This window comes from Lucilia sericata, unplaced genomic scaffold (assembly GCF_015586225.1).
Source record: "Lucilia sericata isolate MDLA Ls3-8-SP2 unplaced genomic scaffold, ASM1558622v1 Contig000726F_arrow, whole genome shotgun sequence".
NCBI lineage: Eukaryota > Metazoa > Arthropoda > Insecta > Diptera > Calliphoridae > Lucilia > Lucilia sericata.
In genome coordinates, this window is record NW_023994725.1 from 41,866 (window position 1) to 65,053 (window position 23,188).

Consider the following 23,188-nt stretch of genomic DNA (forward strand, 5'->3'; position numbering starts at 1 on the left):
TCAGTTTTATATAAATTATAATACATAAATATTAATAACATGGCAAAAATATTGAGAATTTGAATAAAATTCAAAATGCCTTTTTTTATAAATAAAATAATTATAACAACTTAAAAACTAATTACAACATAAATAAAGTATTGTATATAATTTCGTTACAAAGGGACCTTTAAAGAATGTGCGATTTAATTATTTCTTTTTTTAGTTTTTACATATTTTTTCATTTGTTAGGTTATACAAGTTTTAGCAATTTTATCACAATTCAAAATATATATCACAACCTTCTTTAAATTAAAAGAAAACGGTAGTATTTTATTACATACAATACATTAATTATAATTATTATTATTTGTAATGACTTGTATTCATTTTGATTTTTCTTTTTTGGTCCCGGTCCATAATAGAGTTAGTATATTCGATTTTAGTATTTAATACTTAACGATTGAAATGAATTTTAAACTTACAATTAGGATTATTCTTTATAAATGTACGATGATTAGTGTGAGTACTCCTGTACAATAGTTTGGGTTTTCTGCTATCTTTTTTCTACAATATGTTGTTGCTAATGGAATGTTAAATACAACATTTTATGATCTTTTGTTTAGACAAAACTAAATAATAAATTATAATTTAAATTAAATATAATTGCTGTTGGTTTAGGTTGTTCGCAAATGATATTTTCTTAATCCATAAATGTTGCAACAATCTCAGCTAATGATGTATAGGTACCAATAACTAAGCCCAATATGCCAACAATGATTAAAAAGAAGTTACCTAGAAAAATTATAAATATAAAATTACATTTCATTAACAATTGAGGCAATACTTACTAAACAATAACCACACTTTAGACAAACCATGAGTACTATACCAATGAGTACAGATTTGTATAAGAGCAGGAAATGCTAAACCTAATGCTGATAAACAAAGTGCACCAAATAATGAAATAAATAGTTCCAAATTTGGTATGGCCACAGCTAATAAAACTGGAAATAAAATCAAAAAACGTAAATATATCGAATACAACAATAACCCAAAACTAAACTTACATGTCACCAACACTAACGATGTACGCACTGTATATTCCCAAAAGATTTTTCTACGTTGTGGTCCCAATTTTTGTGCCACATAATCGTTCCATGTTATATCGATGGCTACATAACAGGCTAAACCGTGTGTTATGAAAATGGCAAAGGCTAACATGGCCTTAACACATTGGGCCAAACTGTTTTAGGAATTTAAATAGTTAAACGGTTTGTTTCATTTTATTATTTTTTTTTTCTTTTTTAAATACTTACACATCTTTAGCGGGTAAATTTAATGTTATGGAACCTTCAATTTCATCACCGTAGTTGAGAAAACCAAACAAACCCATACCCACATAAAGGAAGACAATCAATATCATAGCCACATTTAGAACGCCACAGGATCCACCAAATTTCTTGGGTGTTTTCATTTCATTTTCAAGGGGTAAAATTACACCAATAGCTGAAAGGGAAATAAACAAATAAAATTAAAAAATCGTAACCCTTAATCGAAATACATTTTGTCCATGAGTTCCAATCAAATTTTGTTAAACATTGCCACGAGTTAACATCGCAACATATTCTTAATAACATCCATCTAATACTTTAACGAATTCGGTTTATACAATATCAGACTATACTGACAGGTCAAAGTCGGAGGTGATGATCATGAATTTTGAATCGCGAAGGTTAACACTATCACTTTGAGAATCAATGGGGAAATGACTAAATGTCTACATTAAGGAAGCATTCAAATTATGCCTGAAGTCGATAAAAGAGGTTCCCAGTGAGATACGTGACTTATAAATCTCGAGGAAAAGAGTCAGATCGGATGTATATATGCACTAAAAGCCAGATACACCGAAAAACAGATGGAATAAACGAGGTGAAAGGTATGACCACCGTCTAAAATCGGTTCGGAGTTATTCCGCATAATTTCCCAATGGAATTGAGGTCGGACGATACATTTAAAATTATTGCAAAGTTTGAACTTGATAAAGTTCCAATTTTCGATTTTTTTAATTGCAAAGCCAAAGAATCGACTTTTTAAGTGCCGAACTTAAAGTCTTATATGATATAGTAGAAGAGATTGAAATCAAAGACGGATATTCAATAATTTTCCAACAAACCTGAAGCGACAACTTCGAGAGTACTGCATTATACGGAAGAACTCTAGAAGGACTTTGCGGAACCCTAATTTTGAAATTAAAGCGGATGAAAAACTGAAGTTTTATCTGAACAAAATTGTGGAGATAAAAAAGTGTACGATATAGACTCAAGTTCAAGTCTGTTTAGATGGATGATATTTCTTTGCAAATATAAGGAGTCGGCTAAATGAGTTGGATACCAAATCTTCTCATTAATGTCATGGAAGAGTTTCCATGGATGTTGATATTGATACCTATTATCATCCGATGGGGTAATAGACCCTGCGGCCTCCAAAATTTTAAGAAATTGACAAACATATGGCTTTGGTTGTAAAAGTCCAAAACCGACATGTTCAGAAAGATGTCGTTGACGAATAAGTTAAAACACCAAGGACTTTGATACCTAACTGTCTAGTGGGATTATTAAAATCTTAACGCTAACCCTTCCACCATGATGTAAGATTTAACTCCTTCGACGAAAAATTCTAAGTTCAATTGCTAGAAGCAGACCTAAGAGGGGTTACTCTGACTCTGAAGAGGAAGTAGCTCTTAAGGGCCAAATCGAGAAAAAAATATTGTCACATTAATGTGTTCCACTGGGAAAATCAAGTGCCTTCAGTTGTCAAGGCTAGTAATCATATAATCAATGGATATGGAACGTTTAGAGGGACATCGAATGTCCAAAATTGCCACCGTAGACATTAAAGAAGGATCAGACATAAAATGGGGTCTTTACTAATCCATCAGTGTTAGTCCAAAACTTATTTTATTCAATGACGTTGCAGAAAAAACAAGAAGCAGATGATTTAGTTTGACAAGACTGCTAAATCTGTTAAATGAAAGGTACAACTACTTCGGCGAAAAAGCCTGCATTTAATGCTAAAAGTTGGGCTAAGATGGGCCGCTTTATCTGTACATAGGAAATATCCCTGAATACCTTAAACTAAAGCATAAAGCTGCCAAAATGTCGTCATCCAATTATAATAAGTTAAGTTCATTAATGAGCTCCAAGAAACATGGTTTTATTGGGAGGTATTTAGAGGACATTATAACCGAATAGTTCTCACGGGAGTCACAAGAATACAAATGTATGAATGAACAATTGTTGAATCGTGTGGTTTGAACTAAAACGTGTAAGATGTCAAGATATGGACCGTCGTCAATGTTACCTGAGAGCCGTCACAAGTATAACAAATTTTGATCTACAATTAGTGGACTTAACATTGGAAGAATCTTTTGTCAACTTTGTGGAAATTTTGAGAACATATATTATAAACTTGTCAATCGTTCCGTAAATATTTCTTTATTAAATCTTAGAGTTCTGTCTTAGTCCAAAACTTCGCACATAATATTATGCCTCACAAAACGGATTTTAGTTAAAGTTAAATTTAGAATTAAAAATGGAAAATGCTTAAAAACTTACCCTCTAAAGCGAACAGCACAGTACCGAAGAACAATGGAAAACCACTTGCCGGAGCAAAAGCCTCTTTATTTTCCGTCGAAACGGGTTCACGGAAAATATAATAGCAAATAATACCAAACGAGACCATAGTAATGGCATTAGCCAGTGTTGAGAATGGAGCCAAATATTTTAAATTTCTAATCCAATTAATTAGAATTAATGGCAACAAAATAATAACCATACACAAACGTACATCAACGGGTTCTTCAACATAATAATCCACCACAGATTTGATATTCGAAGAGACGAAAACCACATACACACAACAGGTACCCAATTGATAAATCAATAGAAATGTATTGACAACATGACCGATATAAGGAGAACATTTTTTAAATATCGTAGGACCCTCATCCAAAGCTACTTCAGCTACTTTGGGATAAGTCATGCTGGGGATCTGGGGGAAAATATAGAAGAATATTTTTTGTTAGGCAAAGTTATATATTGTTAAAGATTTACTTACCTTTCTTCGGCGACATAACTCATACTCTGCCTTGACCAGTTGATGTATACAATAGGTACAAATGAAACCTATAATAATGGTACCAATAGTGCCCGTGACATAACCGGAATTTTTAAAAGCATTGGGCATAGCCAAGATGCCAGTACCCAAAGAACCCTTAAGCAAATGAAAAAGAGTCTCAGAGTTGCTAAATTATGAAAAGAAAACAAATTTTAACCCTTGTAATTTTAAAAGAAATAAAAATAAACTTACGTGGTGGGATGTTCTACCTCACGATGTTCATAGGGATTGTAATCATCTGCATGTGCCACCACATATTTATCACCTTTCTCGGTTAATTCTAATGAATATTTTTTAGGAGTTTTATCCGAGACATCATTGACATATGCCGGATTACTATGGCCATTTTTACTCATTATCGTTTTTAATATTAATGAAACAAAGTCCTTCAACAAAAACACGTCAACACTCTTTGATTTAACTTTTTCAAATATTCACCTCAAAAACATTCACCTGCAGAGATCATAAAAGAAACCAAAAATAAAAGAGAAATAAGAGCAAATAAGCTAAAGACAACTAACACTTACAAATACATTAAAAAAAAAACAAATCAAATAATCTTGCATTTAAAATATAAAACATTAAATAATTAAAATATTTTTACTGAATTTTTTTTATAGTATAATTTATTTCTGTACCATTAAATTATAAATAAAAATTTAAGATTTTCGTCTGAACTACCGCATCACATCATTCATTTAGAATTCATTACACTCTTCTATATAGTACATTAAGCGTTTCTGTCTTATAGTATCTTAAGGAACTGTAAACAAAAATTTCAGAAAAAAAGCAACGTTGACGTCTTGTATTTTCAAAATTAGTTCAAAAATAAATCGCGAAAAACAATACAAACTAAATGTCTTTTCTAATATTGTATTTAGCATAAAAAAAGAAATAACCCACTAAACAACCGCACGTCCGTCCGTCCGTCTGTCCGTCCATCCATTCTTCTTTCCGCCTGTCATTTCGGCTGACGTACACATGCAGTGTATGTGAATGCACTTCTTGTTTAGTGCCACAATTTTACAGTGTCAATATCAATGCTTTTGCTGGCCAACGATCTCTACTTGTTGCATTGGCAAGTGAAAATTTACCCAGTACCCTGTTAGCCTAAAAAAGATAATTTTTACTTTACAAAAATTTTCTTTTCATTTATTTTGTTTTTTATTTTCTGTCTACTTGTATCAGACGAGATCATGGCAAGACAATGCCAATACTTCAAGTTTGGCACGTGTTTAATATATGTAGGTGCAGTGTTTCCTAAAATGCGTGTAATGATTTTGTTTGTTTTGATTTTTTCTTATAAGTTTCGATATTAGTTGTTCATTATAACTAAACATGATCGCTAAAAGTTAAGTGAACCTTTGAAGGAATAAGAATAATTGAAAATTGATTGACAACATTCTCTGATTACATGTGAGCACCTGCCGTGTTGGCCTATCTCACGGTGGTCTTTTTCAATCACTGGGTGAGCTTTGCTACGACTCACCACCGCCCCTTCAATCTTCAATGAAGAAATCAGATGGCAATTTTTGTACATGGCTAAGCCGGTCCATATACCAGCACTTCGCTGCAGCACTTGAGCTATCCAATCTCTGATCATTGCTGCCCCGTTGCTTAACTTCCAAGATGTAAAACATCACTGTTGATTCGGCAACAGCACCTAGAGACGTAACCGGTAGACCGAAGTACGAATCCATCAAATAAGCCGAGACTTTATTCTTGCTCACAGTGACACACTGTGGTAATTCTGATATGAACAGAGTTTACTCTGAACATATCTGGACAAAGAAGGAAAATTCAATGGTATCATTTGGTATATGATACCTTTCATACATCATCATTCAAGCCAGCACACTTCTCATTCATCCGACACATTCATAAGAGAAAAACATACGACACTCTTTTTCTAGATAAACGGGTGGATGAGGCCCGCATACCCCACATTCATCCCGTACCATTACCAACGCTTAGACCCACAGTCACTCCTCTGTGGGGTATCTGTTGTCTCGGCAACAGCACCGAACTTTTTCCAAACTTTTTCCGCCACTTGCTCTCCCCGCGTATTTGGGTTTAAACCACAGCCACTACGTGAATCCCGAAGGAACCTCAACCTGCGGGTAACAGGCCACCCGTAGAACCAGATTATATGGTTCTCTGGTTAGACCCCATGTCAAATCATACCAAGGACTGGCCGAGAAGTGAAGTGACATCACCAGTTTATAGTCCCGGCAGACTAGAGGTACTGGTAGCACCTCTTTTCCCCCGGATTGCAATACACCAAGATGCGGATCTATCATCAAGGAAATATGCCTTGGGGGTGGAATAGGTACAGTTGAAAATGTTGAACTGTATTCAAGTTGGAACAATAACTGCCTTTGATCGAAACATGATCGCTAAAAGTCAAGTGAACCTTTGAACCAAGAGTTTGAGAAAAGCGGTGTTTGTACGAATAACAGTGATTGAATTTTTCCAATATCTAAGCCCTTATCACTTTTCCTCTTAACTAATCCATATAAAATCGTCAAAATGACAATTGATTGAAACATTCAAACACCCTGATCCATCATAGTAAATCTTCATTATGGAAAAATCTTAGTCTTTGGAAAAGAATAGCTCATCCCACAGAACCAAAATCTTAAAAATAAAATTTAAATTTTTACAGCAGATTTGATGGTTGATCTAAGAGAATATTGATGCAGAATTTCTCAAATCCTTCAATACTTTTGTGATTAAGTGAGTTGCAAATGTCCATCAACTTGACAACGTTCCACGAAATCAAAATTTTCGGAGTTAAAGTGTGTGTAGAGCTGATTAGGTTGATGTAAGAGAAGATGAAAATTGATAAAGACTGATACAGAGTTTCTCAAATCCCTGTAGTTTCTCAAATCCCTGATTCCTGTACCCTAATCGAGAGAGTTGCAAAAGTCAATTGGTTAAAGCTCTCAAACAATATGACATCAATTACAACGCCTATCGTAGTCAAACTAAAAATTATGGACGGGATGATCTTCAGAATAGAAGTATTTGTACAGCAGATTGCATGGTTGATCAAAGAGCAGATGAAGATTGATACAGAGTTCCACGTAAATACCTAAATCCTTCTCATATTTTCTATACTCTGATCCAATGCATTGCAGATCACAATTGGGTGAAGCTCTTTACCAACTTGACATCAACAACGGACAAGTCTACTATAGTCAACCTGAGAATTATGGTCCCGTTCATAATTGACTTCCACGGAATCAAGATCTTTAGAATAAAGGATTTGAACAGCAGATTCGTGGGTTATATATGAAGAAGATGGACTTCTTGTATTAGTATTTTTGTAATCTCTATGTCTTTATCATAATTCTTTCTGAACTGAATATGATCGCCAAAAGTCAAGGGTGTTACAAATGACAATTGCCGAAAATTTTTAACCTTCATGACAACAACAATAAGTGAACTTAACAATAAAGAATTATGAACAGATGATATGCGGATTTTTCTCACTGAATCAAGAGTTTTGGAATAAGATTGTTATTCATCAAGTTGAAGATAAGGATAAATCAAGATTGATTCAGAATGTCTTTAACATCTTGCGTCTTACTCACACTTTATCTGCTATTACGAATGTGATCAACCAGCTTAGCATCAATAAATAAACCTGGGAATTATGGAACGAATTCTTCCTTTGAATTATATATGAAGAGAACATGAGGATTCGTCCGACAGAACTATGATCGTTAGTATAATCAAGTAAATTGCTTCAGAATTTCTTCCTCTGCGTTGATGTGGACATGATCGCTAAAGTTTTAACCAAATAAACCATCTTAGAGAACCTGACCAATACTTAGAACAAACGACCAGACTTTGAGAGAGATGTGGAGAGAAACCTGGGGGATTACCCAGAAACTCGATTCGATAACAAAAATATTTCAATTTGTCTGTTAAATAATTTCTCTATTAGATAGTTCATGGACTAGGTTATCGTTTACCCTATTGATTAGTCTATGGAATACAGTATTGATTAATCTATTAAAATGTTTATCTATTGACTAGGGATAATTATATTGACTAATGATTTCAATAGTTTTCAATTCAAAAAAGTTTTCTTAAACTTGCCTTCCACTCACTCTCTGCTTAAAATAAAACACATAAACTCAACTTTTATTTATCCATTCCCTTTAAATATTTAGAAACACTGTCATAATTCTAAAATTATATTTTTTCATTATAAGACAGTGATTTATTAACATTAACCACGTATGTATCTTAAATCTTAAAAATAAAGAAAATGTTTTATTTCGAGTATTACTTAATTGTTGGCACAAAGCAATTGTATTTCATTTCATTTGTTTAATTTTTGCCATTGTTCTTTATTAACAACACACTGTAGAAAATATAAATAAGGTTTAATTAAAATATGACAAGATTTTTAAATTAAATCATTTTAAAGCACGTAGTAAATGACCTTGACATTGCAGTTTAATTTACAAGTGTTTAAAATAAATAACCTTTTAAAACGAGAAAATAATATGAGTTGAAGAGATTTACATGTAAATGAATATTAACAACAAATATTTATTATAATAAAAAAATTTTTATAATGGAGATCAGTATTATGGTTTTAGGATCATGCTCATAGACATAGACAGTCTTGATTAAAGATCATTCTATACTCTTGACTCCAGATCAGTTTATCGTCATAACTATACATCAATCTATTGTCTTGGTTATAGATCACTTTTGACTATAGATCGGTTTATAGTATTGACTAGATCAATATGAAATCTTCACATGGATTAGTCTATAGTCTTGACTATGGATCTGTTAATAGACTTGACTATAGATCAACCAATAGTCTGTCTAGATCACTTTTGACTATAGATCGGTTTATAGTACTGACTAGATCAATATGAAATCTTCACATGGATTAGTCTATAGTCTTGACTATGGATCTGTTAATAGACTTGACTATAGATCAACCAATAGTCTGTACTATATGTATATCAGTCTATAGTCTTGGCTATGGATTAGTCTTTAGTGCAGCCTAAAGATCGCTCAATAGTCCTAATTGCACATCATTCAATAGTTTTGACATAGATCAGTCTTAATCTTGACTATAGATCAGTCTATAATCTTGACTATAGATTAGCCTTCACTATAGATCAGTCTATAGTCTTGAATATAGATCAGTATATAGTCTTGACTATAGATCAGTCTATAATGTAGACTATAGATCAGTCCATAATGTAGACTATAGATTAGTCTATAGTCTTGTTTACAGATCAGTCTATAGTCTTGACTATAGATCAGTCTATAGTCTTGACTAAAGGTCACTCTATAGTCTTGACTGTAGATCACTCTATAGTCTTGACTGTAGATCAGTCTATAGTCTTGACTATAGATCAGCCTATAATCTTGACTATAGATCAGCCTTTAATCTTGACTATAGATCAGTCTATAATCTTGACTATAAAACAGTTTATAATCTTGACTATAAAACAGTGTATAGTCTTGGCTATGATCAGTCTATAGTCTTGACTATAGATCAGTCTATAGTCTCTACTATAGATCAGTCTATTGTCTTGACTATAGATCAGTATATAATCTTGACTATAAAACAGTCTATAGTCTTGGCTATGGTCAATCTATAGTCTTGGCTATGATCAATCTATAGTCTTGACAATAGAACAGTCTATAGTCTTGACTATAGATCAGTCTACAGTCTTGACTATAGATCAGCCTATAATCTTGACTATAGATCAGTCTATAATCTTGACTATAAAACAGTCTATAGTCTTGGCTATGATCAGTCTATAGTCTTGACTATAGATCAGTCTATAGTCTTGACTATAGATCTGTTTATAGTCTTGACTATAGATCAGTCTATAGATTAGTCTATAGTCTTGTCTATAGGTCGGACTATAGTCTTGGCTATATATCAGTTAATAGCCTTGACTATAGGTCAGTCCATAGACTTTACTATAGATCAGTATATAATCTTGACTATAGATCAGCCTATAGTCTTGAATATAGATCAGTCTATATTATTGACTATAGATCAGTCTATAGTCTTAGCTATATATCAGTCAGTAGTCTTGTCTATGATCAGTCTATAGTCTTGATTATAGATCAGTCCATAATCTTGACTATAAATGTGTCTTTTATATTGACTATAGATCAGTCTATAGTCTTGATTATAGATCAGTCTATAGTCTTGACTATAGATCAGTTTATAGTCTAGACTATAGAAATATATTTTTTCATAATTCTGTATAAATTATTTATAAATCAATCAACCCTATTTTTATTTCTCAAAGTGTAAAATCCACTATGATCCCGTTTGCAAAGACAAAGTTTTGATTTTAGTTTTTTTTTATGTCTAACTAAAATCGTATTTAGTCACCATTAATAGATTTTAGTATGCAGGAAACAAACTATTAAATTGAGTACGTACAACGTTAAATGTGTACGTTACACTTAAACATTTTTTTTTGATTTTGAAAATGTGTTTTGTTTTTGTTTTGCCATTTTAGATTTTATTGTACTAGATTAAATAGATTTGTGTAAAATACAAAATTAATCGCTCAAGCGAGTCAATGTCAAGTTCAATTTCAGTTCTTTAACACTATTTTTTATCTTTTTTTGTAAGTGCTGGGGGATTTTTCAAATAAGGGTTAAAAAGCTTTTGATTTTTTTGTAAAACAGCAAATTATTATTTATGGTGTCTGGGGGTATAAAACACTTTTTTATTTATTACACATTCTATCTGTTTAGTAAAGAATTGGTAATTTGTTTTGTAAACTAATAAATTTATAAAATAAATATAAAAAATTTAAATCAAATCATAAACAACTATATAAATAGCTTTATTAACATTGTCATTATTAAGTTGATTATTTCATATTTTAAATAATTTAAATATTTTCTACTCAATCAGCAGCAGTGAGTTGTTTGTTGCTGCCGATTTTGTTTTTGTTTTTATTATATTTACTAATTGTTTTATTTAACGCCAACACAAAACCCAAGCAATTTTAAATAGTTTTTTATTTTTATTTTTTTAATTTTAATTATTTAAATGATGATTTATCTTTTTTGGCAAACACTAGTAAAAACAGCAGCAACAGATACAAATTAAACATTATTGTAATAACTTTTGTTGTAAAACGTGATAGAATGTTTAGTACGTTCCTCCAATAAGTGAATTCAAATTTTAACACGAATCGTGTCGTGTTAAAATTTTGTCACAAGTTTTACTCATTAATAGATAATTCTTTTTTTCGATAATAGTTTTTTACATACCACCCACTATGTTAAGGTTAAGGTTGAATTAGTTTTAATATTTGGTTTGTAACATTTTCCAAGTAAGTCCACAGAATTAGTACTGTAACAGGTTTTTTGGGGGTTTTATAGGGTTATAGGTCATATAGGTTTTATTTAAACAGGATTTGTCTAGAACTGAACTAGAACTGAACTAGAACTGAACTAGAACTGAACTAGAACTGAACTAGAACTGAACTAGAACTGAACTAGAAACTGAACTAGAACTGAACTAGAACTGAACTAGAACTGAACTAGAACTGAACTAGAACTGAACTAGAACTAGAACTGAACTAGAACTGAACTAGAACTGAACTAGAACTGAACTAGAACTGAACTAGAACTGAACTAGAACTGAACTAGAACTGAACTAGAACTGAACTAGAACTGAACTAGAACTGAACTAGAACTGAACTAGAACTGAACTAGAACTGAACTAGAACTGAACTAGAACTGAACTAGAACTGAACTAGAACTGAACTAGAACTGAACTAGAACTGAACTAGAACTGAACTAGAACTGAACTAGAACTGAACTAGAACTGAACTAGAACTGAACTAGAACTGAACTAGAACTGAACTAGAACTGAACTAGAACTGAACTAGAACTGAACTAGAACTGAACTGAACTGAAAGAACTAGAACTGAACTAGAACTGAACTAGAACTGAACTAGAACTGAACTAGAACTGAACTAGAACTGAACTAGAACTGAACTAGAACTGAACTAGAACTGAACTAGAACTGAACTAGAACTGAACTAGAACTGAACTAGAACTGAACTAGAACTGAACTAGAACTGAACTAGAACTGAACTAGAACTGAACTAGAACTGAACTAGAACTGAACTAGAACTGAACTAGAACTGAACTAGAACTGAACTAGAACTGAACTAGAACTGAACTAGAACTGAACTAGAACTGAACTAGAACTGAACTAGAACTGAACTAGAACTGAACTAGAACTGAACTAGAACTGAACTAGAACTGAACTAGAACTGAACTAGAACTGAACTAGAACTGAACTAGAACTGAACTAGAACTGAACTAGAACTGAACTAGAACTGAACTAGAACTGAACTAGAACTGAACTAGAACTGAACTAGAACTGAACTAGAACTGAACTAGAACTGAACTAGAACTGAACTAGAACTGAACTAGAACTGAACTAGAACTGAACTAGAACTGAACTAGAACTGAACTAGAACTGAATTAGAACTGAACTAGAACTGAACTAGAACTGAACTAGAACTGAACTAGAACTGAACTAGAACTGAACTAGAACTGAACTAGAACTGAACTAGAACTGAAATAGAACTGAACTAGAACTGAACTAGAACTGAACTATACTGAATAGAACTGAACTGAACTGAACTAGAACTGAACTAGAACTGAACTAGAACTGAACTAGAACAGAACTAGAACTGGACTAGAACTGAACTAGAACTGAACTAGAACTAGAACTGCACTAGAACTGAACTAGAACTGAACTAGAACTGAACTAGAACTGACTAGAACTGAACTAGAACTGAACTAGAACTGAACTAGAACTGAACTAGAACTGAACTAGAACTGAACTAGAACTGAACTAGAACTGAACTAGAACTGAACTAGAACTGAACTAGAACTGAACTAGAACTGAACTAGAACTGACTAGAACTGAACTAGATTACTGAACTAGAACTGACCTAGAACTGAACTAGAACTGAACTAGAACTGAACTAGAACTGAACTAGAACTGAACTAGAACTGAACTAGAACTGAACTAGAACTGAAAGACTAGAACTGAACTAGAACTGAACTAGAACTGAACTAGAACTGAACTAGAACTGAACTAGAATTGAGACTAAAATTTAACTTTAACTTTCGAAAAATCTCGTTTTATAAAACATATATTTAGATTTTAGAGATTTTTAAACAAATTTTTATCAAATCAAAAACAATACATTTTCTTTTTGTAGAAAATTCACATTATTTCTCGATATATTGAACAAAATGGAAAGGGGATTTATTGCTCTAATATAGTTAAATTAATTTTTGCACAAAAATATTAACCATTCGATTTGGGAGATTTTTTTTTTTTTGTAATGGTAACAACTTCAAAAACTGTTTAGTTTTTAGATCTCAACTGTAATTAAACAATTTTTATATTAGCAACCTAATTGTGCACTCTTGCACTTAGATAACTTAACAAAAAAAAAACTATTTTATATTAATAAACCATTTTTCATTCTTTTTAAAATTAAAAAAAAATTCAAGGAAAACCACATAGACACACCAAATTATTTCAAACCACTAACCTACACACAATAACCGACACTTCAGAGATTATATGCAATAAACATTGAAACTGAATTATAAAATTTAATAAAAAAAGTTTCGGATATCAAACGATTTACTTGCATAAAAAAAAATCAAAAACCAACAAGGTCATTGAACGAGAACATTGATCTTTATCAAAGAATCTTGTATGTGGTTTTTTTTCATAACTTAAGTCGCGCGACTTCTAAATACTAGATTAATTCTAGATTTCAATTTCTATTTATAAATTTGTTTTGATTTGAATTACTTGTTTTTACTGCGTTGTTTTTATTTGTTTTAATAATTCACGTGCAAAAATTTTGTTAATTATAAGAAATTAAACAACAAATATGATTCAAATTTTTTTTTGTTAAAAGATTTTTAACAAATTAACAATTGCACAAAATTGCTTTATTGTTTCAAGGTAATATTTATGAAGTATTTTCAAGGAGTGTAATGAAACACTTGTCAATTTGGGTCTTTTGTTTGACATACATTTTGTTTTTTAACATTTTAATACAGTAAAGTAAAAGTCTGGCTGTAGACAGACTTTTATTAAAAAATAGACGTCTTGACAAAAATTTAATAAACTTTTGCAAATCGAAAATTATTGCAAATTATTAGTAAATATTTCAATAAATTCTCGATTTATAGAGAATTTTCGATAAATTCCCGATTTATAGAAAATTTTCGATAAATTCCCGATTTATAGAAAATTTTCGATAAATTTTGGATTTACATAGAATTTTCGATAATTTCTGGATTTATAGAGAATTTTCGATAAATTCTCGATTTACGGAGAATTTTCTATAAATTCCCAATTTATAGAGAATTTTCGAGAAATTCTTCAATAAATCTAAACTTATAGAGAATTTTCGATAAATTCTCAGTATATAGAAAATTTTCAATAAATTTTCAATTTATAGAAATACATTTTCAATTTATATGCATTCTTCGATTAATTTTCGATTTATAGACATTTTTCTATAAATTCTCGATTTTTAGAGAAATTTCGATAAATTCTCGATTTTAAGAGAATTTTCGATAAATTCTGCTTATATAGAGAATTTTCGATAAATTCTGCTTATATTGAGAATTTTCTATAAATTCTCGATTTATAGAAAATTTTATATAAATTCTCGATTTTTGAAAATCTTCGATAAATTCTCGATTTATGAAAAATCTTTGATAAATTCTCGATTTATAGAAAAATTTTCTATTAAGTCTACATTTAGAATTTTCGATAAATTCTCAATTTTAAAAAATTTATCGAAATAAATTCTCGATTTTTAGATAATTTTCGATAAATTTTTTCTTTTATAGACAAATTTCTATAAATTTTCGTTTTATAGAAAAATTTCTAAAAATTCATGATTTAAAGAAATTTCCACTTTAAAGAAAATTTTCGATAAATTCTCGATTTATAGACAATTTTCGATAAATTCTCGATTTATAGAAAATTTTCGATAAATTCTCGATTTATAAAAAATTTTCGATATTTTTTCTCGATTTATAAAAGATTTTCGATAAATTCTCGATTTATAGAAATTATTCTATAAATTCTCAATATATAGAAAATTTTCGATAAATTCTCGATTTATAGAAAATGTTCGATAAATTCTCGATTTATGAAAAATCTTCGATAAGTTCTCGATTTATAGAAAATTTTCGATGAAGTCTACATTTATAGAAATTTTTCGATTTATAGAGAACTTTCGATAAATTCTCGATTTATAAAAATGTTTCCATTAGTTTTCCATTTATAGAAGTTTTTCGATAAATTCTCAATTTTAAAAAATTTTTGATAAATTCTCGATTTTTAGATAATTTTCGATGAATTCTTTCTTTTATAGAAGAATTTCTATAAATTTTCGTTTTATAGAAAAATTTCTATAAATTCATGATTTAAAGAAATTCCCACAATTTTCGATAAAATCTCGATTATTAAAAAATTTTTTTCCATTTATAGAAGTTTTTTTTTTTTTTGATAAATTTTCTATTTTAAAAAATTTTCGATAAATTCTCGAATTGTAGGTAATTTTCGATAAATTCTTTCTTTTAAGACAATTTTATATAAATTTTCGTTTTATAGAAAAATTTCCATAAAAATCACAATAAATTCTGTTATAAAAACTTATTTTCCATAATTTCTCCATTTATAAAAGTTTATCAATAAATTTTCAATTTAAAAAATTTTCGATAAATTCTCATTTTGTAGATAATTTTCGATATATTTTTCCTTTTATAGTCAATTTCTTTAAAACGCTCTTAAAAAAATTCTCTATAAAAATAATTATCATTAAATTATCGATATGTGGAAGATTCTTGAAAAATTCTCAATTTTTCAATGAATTCTCGATCAGGATTAATATTCCCTTTAACGAATTTCATGGTTTATTAAAAAATAAACGACAATTTCTCATTTTTAGAAAAAATTATAGTTTTTTTAAGAAATTTTCGATAATTTCACGATTTATAGAAAATTCGCGATAAATTCACGATTTATATTCAACTTCTGGATAAGATTTATTAAAAACTTTTGACAACTTCTTATTCCATTGAACAAATCTAATTTGGTATAAACTTTTAGTTAAGTTCTTAATTTCACCAAAATTCTCGATTTACAAATTTAGATTCTTCAAAAATTCTATATAAATTGACGTTTTATATAAAACTTTCGATATATTCATGATTTATAGAAATGCTCGATTTAGAAAAAATATTTTATTAAATATATCTTCAGTTAATAAAATTCTAGTAAGAACTTGGTAATGACTTGCACTTACTCAACAACTTACTTTTTAATGACTACATCATACCATTTGTATTACTTTGAAGTAGACTAGTAATGACTTACATATTATTTGATATAAAAGTATTAGTTTAGAGCTGATTTTCATGTTATGTGATTGCGCGTTTTGCAACTGTTTTTTTAACAACTTATTTAACTGCTTATTTGTAAGCGTGCGTGGTAAGAACTTACTTAACTCCCTATTTGTAAGCGAGCATGACATCTTTGCGTTGAAATATTGATTTTCAATATGCTTTTGCTGGGATATATTCGATTTTTAGAAACATTTATTGAAATACTTTACTTATAAAAAAGATTGCAAAATTCTGCATAGTTTATCAAATTGTTAATCCATCCTCAATTTATAAAAATTTAAAAATAATATTAATTTATTTTTGTCCAAATATTGAATCTGTTATATGACTAATTCGGAAGTTCTCTCATACATACTTAAATTTTTAACTCAGAAGGTTTTTTGGTCCATATTATAGTTTTATTTTAAACAATTTTAACACCATAAATAAGTCTTTAAAAAATAAATTTAAAATAGAAACAACTTAAGGTTACCCATTAAAAAGTGTTAAAAATTAATCTATATAAAACAAACATAACAAATAAAATACAAAAAAAAAAAATAACATAATTTATAATATAATAAATTTGAAATCAATTAATTAGTATTCATGGCACGAACTATAAAATCTAAGAACAAGTGTTTAAGTGGTTAGTTAGTTCACAATGACTTTAACAGATCATTTGTTTAGAGACGGCGTTTATATAAATTTATTATGTATTATAACATTCCATGCTTTTGTTAAAATAATAGCTAATTTTTATTTAAATTAGAATAATTTTGGCAATACAAGTTTAAACAAATGGTGTGTACTTTGTTAGAGAATTCTATGGACAATATTTTGGAAAAGAAAAATAATAATTTAATACTTAAAATGCGCATTTATCCATTATTTATGCTTCCAATATTCAATCTTTTAAGATTTCTTATTATAATTTTTAATTAAAATTAAAAATATCAATTATATTTTTCTTTTTAATTTGCAATCTTTTGACACTTTGTTCATTTTGTAATATATTTTTTAATCAGATTATATCCAACTTAAATCTAATTTGACAAAAAATATGTTTTTTTAATATCATATCTTTAGTTTAAGGCGTTTTATTCTAATTATTATTTAAATTTATTTTGTAAAAATATACAAGCTTAACTATGACTGCATAAACACCTCTCAGAAAATTTGACCTATTAAGTCGGCCTACAACTTTGATATTACATTTAATAACATTAATTCAGAACTATAATGAAATTACAGAAAAAATTTAATTTTATTTTAAATTTAAAAACAAGTAAGAAGTTATAGTCGGGCGATGCCGACCATTTAATACCCTACACCCGTTACAAAATTAAAATGTGATTTAGTTTTCATTTTAAAGCATTTAAGTTGAATTGTACCATGTCCCAGATGTACTTAAGCCATTTATTGTTGAATAAAATTGTGGATATTTAAGTTAAATTTTGAAGAGGGCTTTGTATATGGGCTATGGTCAAATGAGACCCTATAATTATAAAATTCATGAGAATCATAAAGGCTAGTATAGAACTTGGTTTTCCAGCTTTTTGTCGAGATACGAGTATATTAAACATAATAATGAACTTAAGAGCCTTATTCGGCGGGTTCAGTTGTATGAGGGCTAAGTGAAAAAATGGACCGATGTTAATCATTTTCAATAGGCTTCGTCCCCGGTAACATAGAAGATCATGTGCCAAATTTCATTTAATTATCTTCAAAATTGCTACCTGTAGTTTGATTACAAGGTTTACATGGACGGACGGACAGACGGACGGACATAGTTAAATCGACTCAGAAAATGATTCTAAGCCGATTGGTATACTTTTAGGATGGTATAGGGCCATCAAAGCATATCTTGTACAAAACGGGATCTTATATGAGGGTAAGGGTCATATCGACCGTTCCTCATAAAATTTGGTAGAGAGATTTTGGTTCCTATTAAACTTGTTTTTGATGAATTTTATCATTTTACTGGTATTAGTAAGGCCGTTATGACTTTTTAAGCGGATAGTCTGAGGCGGGCACTTGTATGGGGGTTAGGTGAAATCGTTGACCGATACTGGCCATTTTTAATGTTAACCAACCTGGATCAATAGGAAATAGTCCTTTAGCTCTTTACGGTCGGACGCTAGATAGACAGAAAAACAGACGGACAGACATGACTAGATCGTCTTAGAATCGAATATGGACCTAGAATATATATTCATACTTTTGCGAGTTTTAAGCCAATATTTCGATGTATTCACAAGATCAAGTTCTTAACTTAATTAAAGTTAAAAGCATTAAAAAGATTTTCAATTCTATTTTTTTTAACTTAATTATTTGAATAAACAATTTTGAATTTTTATTTTAAATCTACATAATAACAATTAAATTGCGCCAGTATGCAATTTATTTTTAATGTAACATGAGAAAAACAAATATTGTCGTCACAAAATCAGCTCGTGTGACCAAGTTTTTTTTTTTGTTATGATCAGTGATTTTTAATTGAAAATTATACATATTAATTAACCAAATAAACGTAAAATTTAAAACAGTAGAAAAAAATCATACAGATTTGTTTTAAAATATACGAAATTCCCGGGATAATATTATAATAATTTGTTAAGTTCGTGAACTTGTTTTTCGTTTCTGTAACTAATATATTTACCTTGAATTAAGCATTACACGAAATTTTAATTACTTTGAGTAAATTATTGTAAACTGTCAAATTTCACTAATTATTTTGTAAATTTTTGTTAAGAATTAATTAAAACCTAGACTATACTATAGACTAAACTATAGACTAGACTATACTATAGACAAGACTTATAGACTAGACTATAGACTAGACTATAGACTAGACTACAGACTAGACTATAGACTAGACTATAGACTAGACTATAGACTAGACTATAGACTAGACTATAGACTAGACTATAGACTAGACTATGGACTAGACTAGACTACAGACTAGACTATAGACTAGACTATAGACTAGACTAGATAGACTATAGACTAATAGACTAGACTATAGACTAGACTATGACTAGACTAAGACTAGACATAGACTAGACTATAGACTAGACTATAGACTAGACTATAGGACTAGACTATAGACTAGACTATAGACTAGACTATAGACTAGGACTATAGACTAGACTATAGACTAGACTATAGACTAGACTATAGACTAGACTATAGACTAGACTATAGACTAGACTATAGACTAGACTATAGACTAGACTATAGACTAGACTATAGACTAGACTATAGACTAGACTATAGACTAGACTATAGACTAGACTATAGACTAGACTATAGACTAGACTATAGACTAGACTATAGACTAGACTAGACTAGACTATAGACTAGACTATAGACTAGACTATAGACTAGACTATAGACTAGACTATAGACTAGACTATAGACTAGACTATAGACTAGACTATAGACTAGACTATAGACTAGACTATAGACTAGACTATAGACTAGACTATAGACTAGACTATAGACTAGACTATAGACTAGACTATAGACTAGACTATAGACTAGACTATAGACTAGACTATAGACTAGACTATAGACTAGACTATAGACTAGACTATAGACTAGACTATAGACTAGACTATAGACTAGACTATAGACTAGACTATAGACTAGACTATAGACTAGACTATAGACTAGACTATAGACTAGACTATAGACTAGACTATAGACTAGACTATAGACTAGACTATAGACTAGACTATAGACTAGACTATAGACTAGACTATAGACTAGACTATAGACTAGACTATAGACTAGACTATAGACTAGACTATAGACTAGACTATAGACTAGACTATAGACTAGACTATAGACTAGACTATAGACTAGACTATAGACTAGACTATAGACTAGACTATAGACTAGACTATAGACTAGACTATAGACTAGACTATAGACTAGACTATAGACTAGACTATAGACTAGACTATAGACTAGACTATAGACTAGACTATAGACTAGACTATAGACTAGACTATAGACTAGACTATAGACTAGACTATAGACTAGACTATAGACTAGACTATAGACTAGACTATAGACTAGACTATAGACTAGACTATAGACTAGACTATAGACTAGACTATAGACTAGACTATAGACTAGACTAGACTAGACTATAGACTAGACTATAGACTAGACTATAGACTAGATTTCGACAACGAATTGTTGCAATGTTGTCAACATTACATAGTGTTGTCGTACGTATGTATATACTTTGACAAAGGATGTTATTGAAAAATTATAAACAGTTTGGTGTCAATTTGGTACCAGGCGTGTATATTTCTTTATTTCTCTATGTAGGAACATAACTAACTCTAATAATAAATAATTTAGTTAAAATTTATCATCAATAGGACACTTTTCAAAATAAATATTTAAATTATATTTCAAGGCCAAATGAACATTTTAAACCATTTTTTGACAGTAATCAATTTTTTTAGTCAAGGGGTCTAATAAAAAACTCTTTCACATACAAAAAAAACAACATGAAACTTAATAAAATAATTTAAATAACAAGAGTTGTGTTGTGGCAACTAAAATAAATTTTATTTAAATTTAAAGAGATGCTGAGCCGTTTAAAACTGTTTTTTAATAAAAGCTTCCGTTTCCGTTATTTGAATTTAAAAATTTTTTATATATTATTTCATTTTGCATTTTTAGGCAAAATAAAAAGAATTTTTTTGTAGTTAATAAATATTTTTTAACCAATAATAATTTAAACAAAATAAAAAACAAAACACTTTAATTACCTACAATTTTCTAGCAAGTATGTGTGTTGTATAGTTGAACGGTGGTAATTTTCTATGAATTAAATGCAACTTTGTCTTAAGACTAGATCAAGCCAGTTTTAACCAAAATTGTATGTTTCTTTAAAGTCTTTTACTTTTCTTGTTGTTGATGTTGTTATAGCCTTTGTTGTTGTTGTTGTTGTTGCTGCCTGCTTTTAAGTTGTTAAGATTAAATTAACAGTTTCTTTTTTTTTATATTTTTTGCACAATTGATGTCAAAATTTTTCTTGCAACTTTTTTTTTTTGTAAAAATTTATTTGAAATCTCTATGCAATTTTTCTATTAGCACTTTGTCTTCTTCTTTAAGATAAAAAAATTAGTTAGTTAGTAAGTAATTTCTAATGACGTTTATTGGACAGTTATTAACAAGTTTGTTATTTATTTTGATTTTTAGCAACTAATATTTTTATTTAAATTTTTTTTTTCACTTTTTTCTAAAATATTTGTTGAATTTTTTTTTTTAATTTTTTGTATATTTTTTACACTTGATATTTAATTTACTTTTAAACGTTTTGCTCTTTTTCAACACTAATGTTTATATTTTTTTATGTTAATAAACGTTATTATTTTTTCAATATTTTATAAAATTTTTTATTTATCACTTTGTAATGCACGTATTGACCGTGCGTTAACGACTAAATCTCTATACGGTCTGCGCCATCAGTTTTAAGCTCTGTATAAAACTCGCAAAAATATCAACAATAGCAATAACAACAGCAACAACTAAACGCAAAAATATAATACAAAAACAACAGTAGTAATAAATCTGTAGTTAGTTTTAGTATTTATGTTACTTATTTAATGTATGAGCAGTTACTTTTTTTTATTTAATGTATTTAGATACGAGTCAAATAGTAACATCAGTCAAACAGTAGTAGTTTCTCACCACTAACACCACCACCATCAACAGCACTGCTCAGCGATGATGACAGCCAGCAGCAGCAAGTAGTAGCTGTGTATCAAATCTCAGATTTTGACTTAATAGTAGAGTAGTTTTAGAGCTTAATTTTTCTGTTGGTACCCTACAGTGCATAGTCTCAGGTTGTTCGAAATAGTCATTCTATAATTTCCAGAAAAAGATCCAATAGTAGACTGGTTTGGTGTAAGACCCACAGGAAAGAATGTATAACAGGAACTTAGGGAAGGTTTGAGTAGAATATCTAAAAGAATTCAAGAATGGACTGGTTCTAGAGGAAATCTAACAGAAACCGGAAACTATTTAAAGACCTTTTAATAGAGAACATCTTCTGATAGAAACATAGCAGGATCGAAGAATGGACTGGTTCTATTGATAGAGAAAATCTTTGGACAGAAAAAGGAAAATCCCTTCTGCAAAAACTTCTTAAGAAAAAATATCTAAAAGGATTCAAAAAATGGTCTGGTTCTATCGGAAGAAACATGAAGGTCTGAAGAAAACATCTAAAATGATCCATTAACATATTCTGATAGAAACATAGCAGGATCAAAGAACGGACTAGTTCTGTTGACAGAGAAAATCTTGGACAAAAACTTCTTAAGAAAAAATATGTGAAAGGATCTAGAAATGATCTGGTTCTATCGTAAGAAACACGAAGGTCAGAAGAAAACATCTAAAATGATCCAGTAATTGACTAGTTCTATCGGAAGACTTTCAGGCATTTGAAAGAAAGAATGTGGACTAATTCTTTCAAGAACATCTAACAGATGGGTATGACGGCTGGGTGAATAAACCAGAAAGCTCTAGTTAT

At 29.8% G+C, this 23,188-nt stretch overlaps 1 protein-coding gene across 3 annotated transcripts; it reads right to left on the reverse strand.

Annotated features, from left to right (window-relative positions):
• Positions 1–668: 668 nt before the first annotated feature.
• LOC119607673 (proton-coupled amino acid transporter-like protein CG1139) lies at positions 669–22,120 on the reverse strand. 3 transcript variants are annotated; one of them, XM_037961732.1, is made up of 9 exons: positions 21,963–22,120; positions 21,423–21,761; positions 4,351–4,611; positions 4,099–4,285; positions 3,597–4,032; positions 1,299–1,488; positions 1,050–1,225; positions 831–986; positions 669–774 (listed from the first exon to the last, which is right to left on the reverse strand). In XM_037961732.1, exons 3-9 carry the CDS (start codon positions 4,512–4,514, stop codon positions 683–685), a joined length of 1,401 nt encoding a protein of 466 aa, XP_037817660.1. In that variant the 5' UTR covers positions 4,515–4,611; positions 21,423–21,761; positions 21,963–22,120; the 3' UTR covers positions 669–682. The 3 variants fall into 3 exon arrangements, with proteins under 3 accessions (XP_037817660.1, XP_037817661.1, XP_037817659.1); XM_037961733.1 differs by having other exon boundaries at positions 21,427–22,119; XM_037961731.1 differs by lacking the exon at positions 21,963–22,120 and having other exon boundaries at positions 21,423–21,902.
• Positions 22,121–23,188: the final 1,068 nt, after the last annotated feature.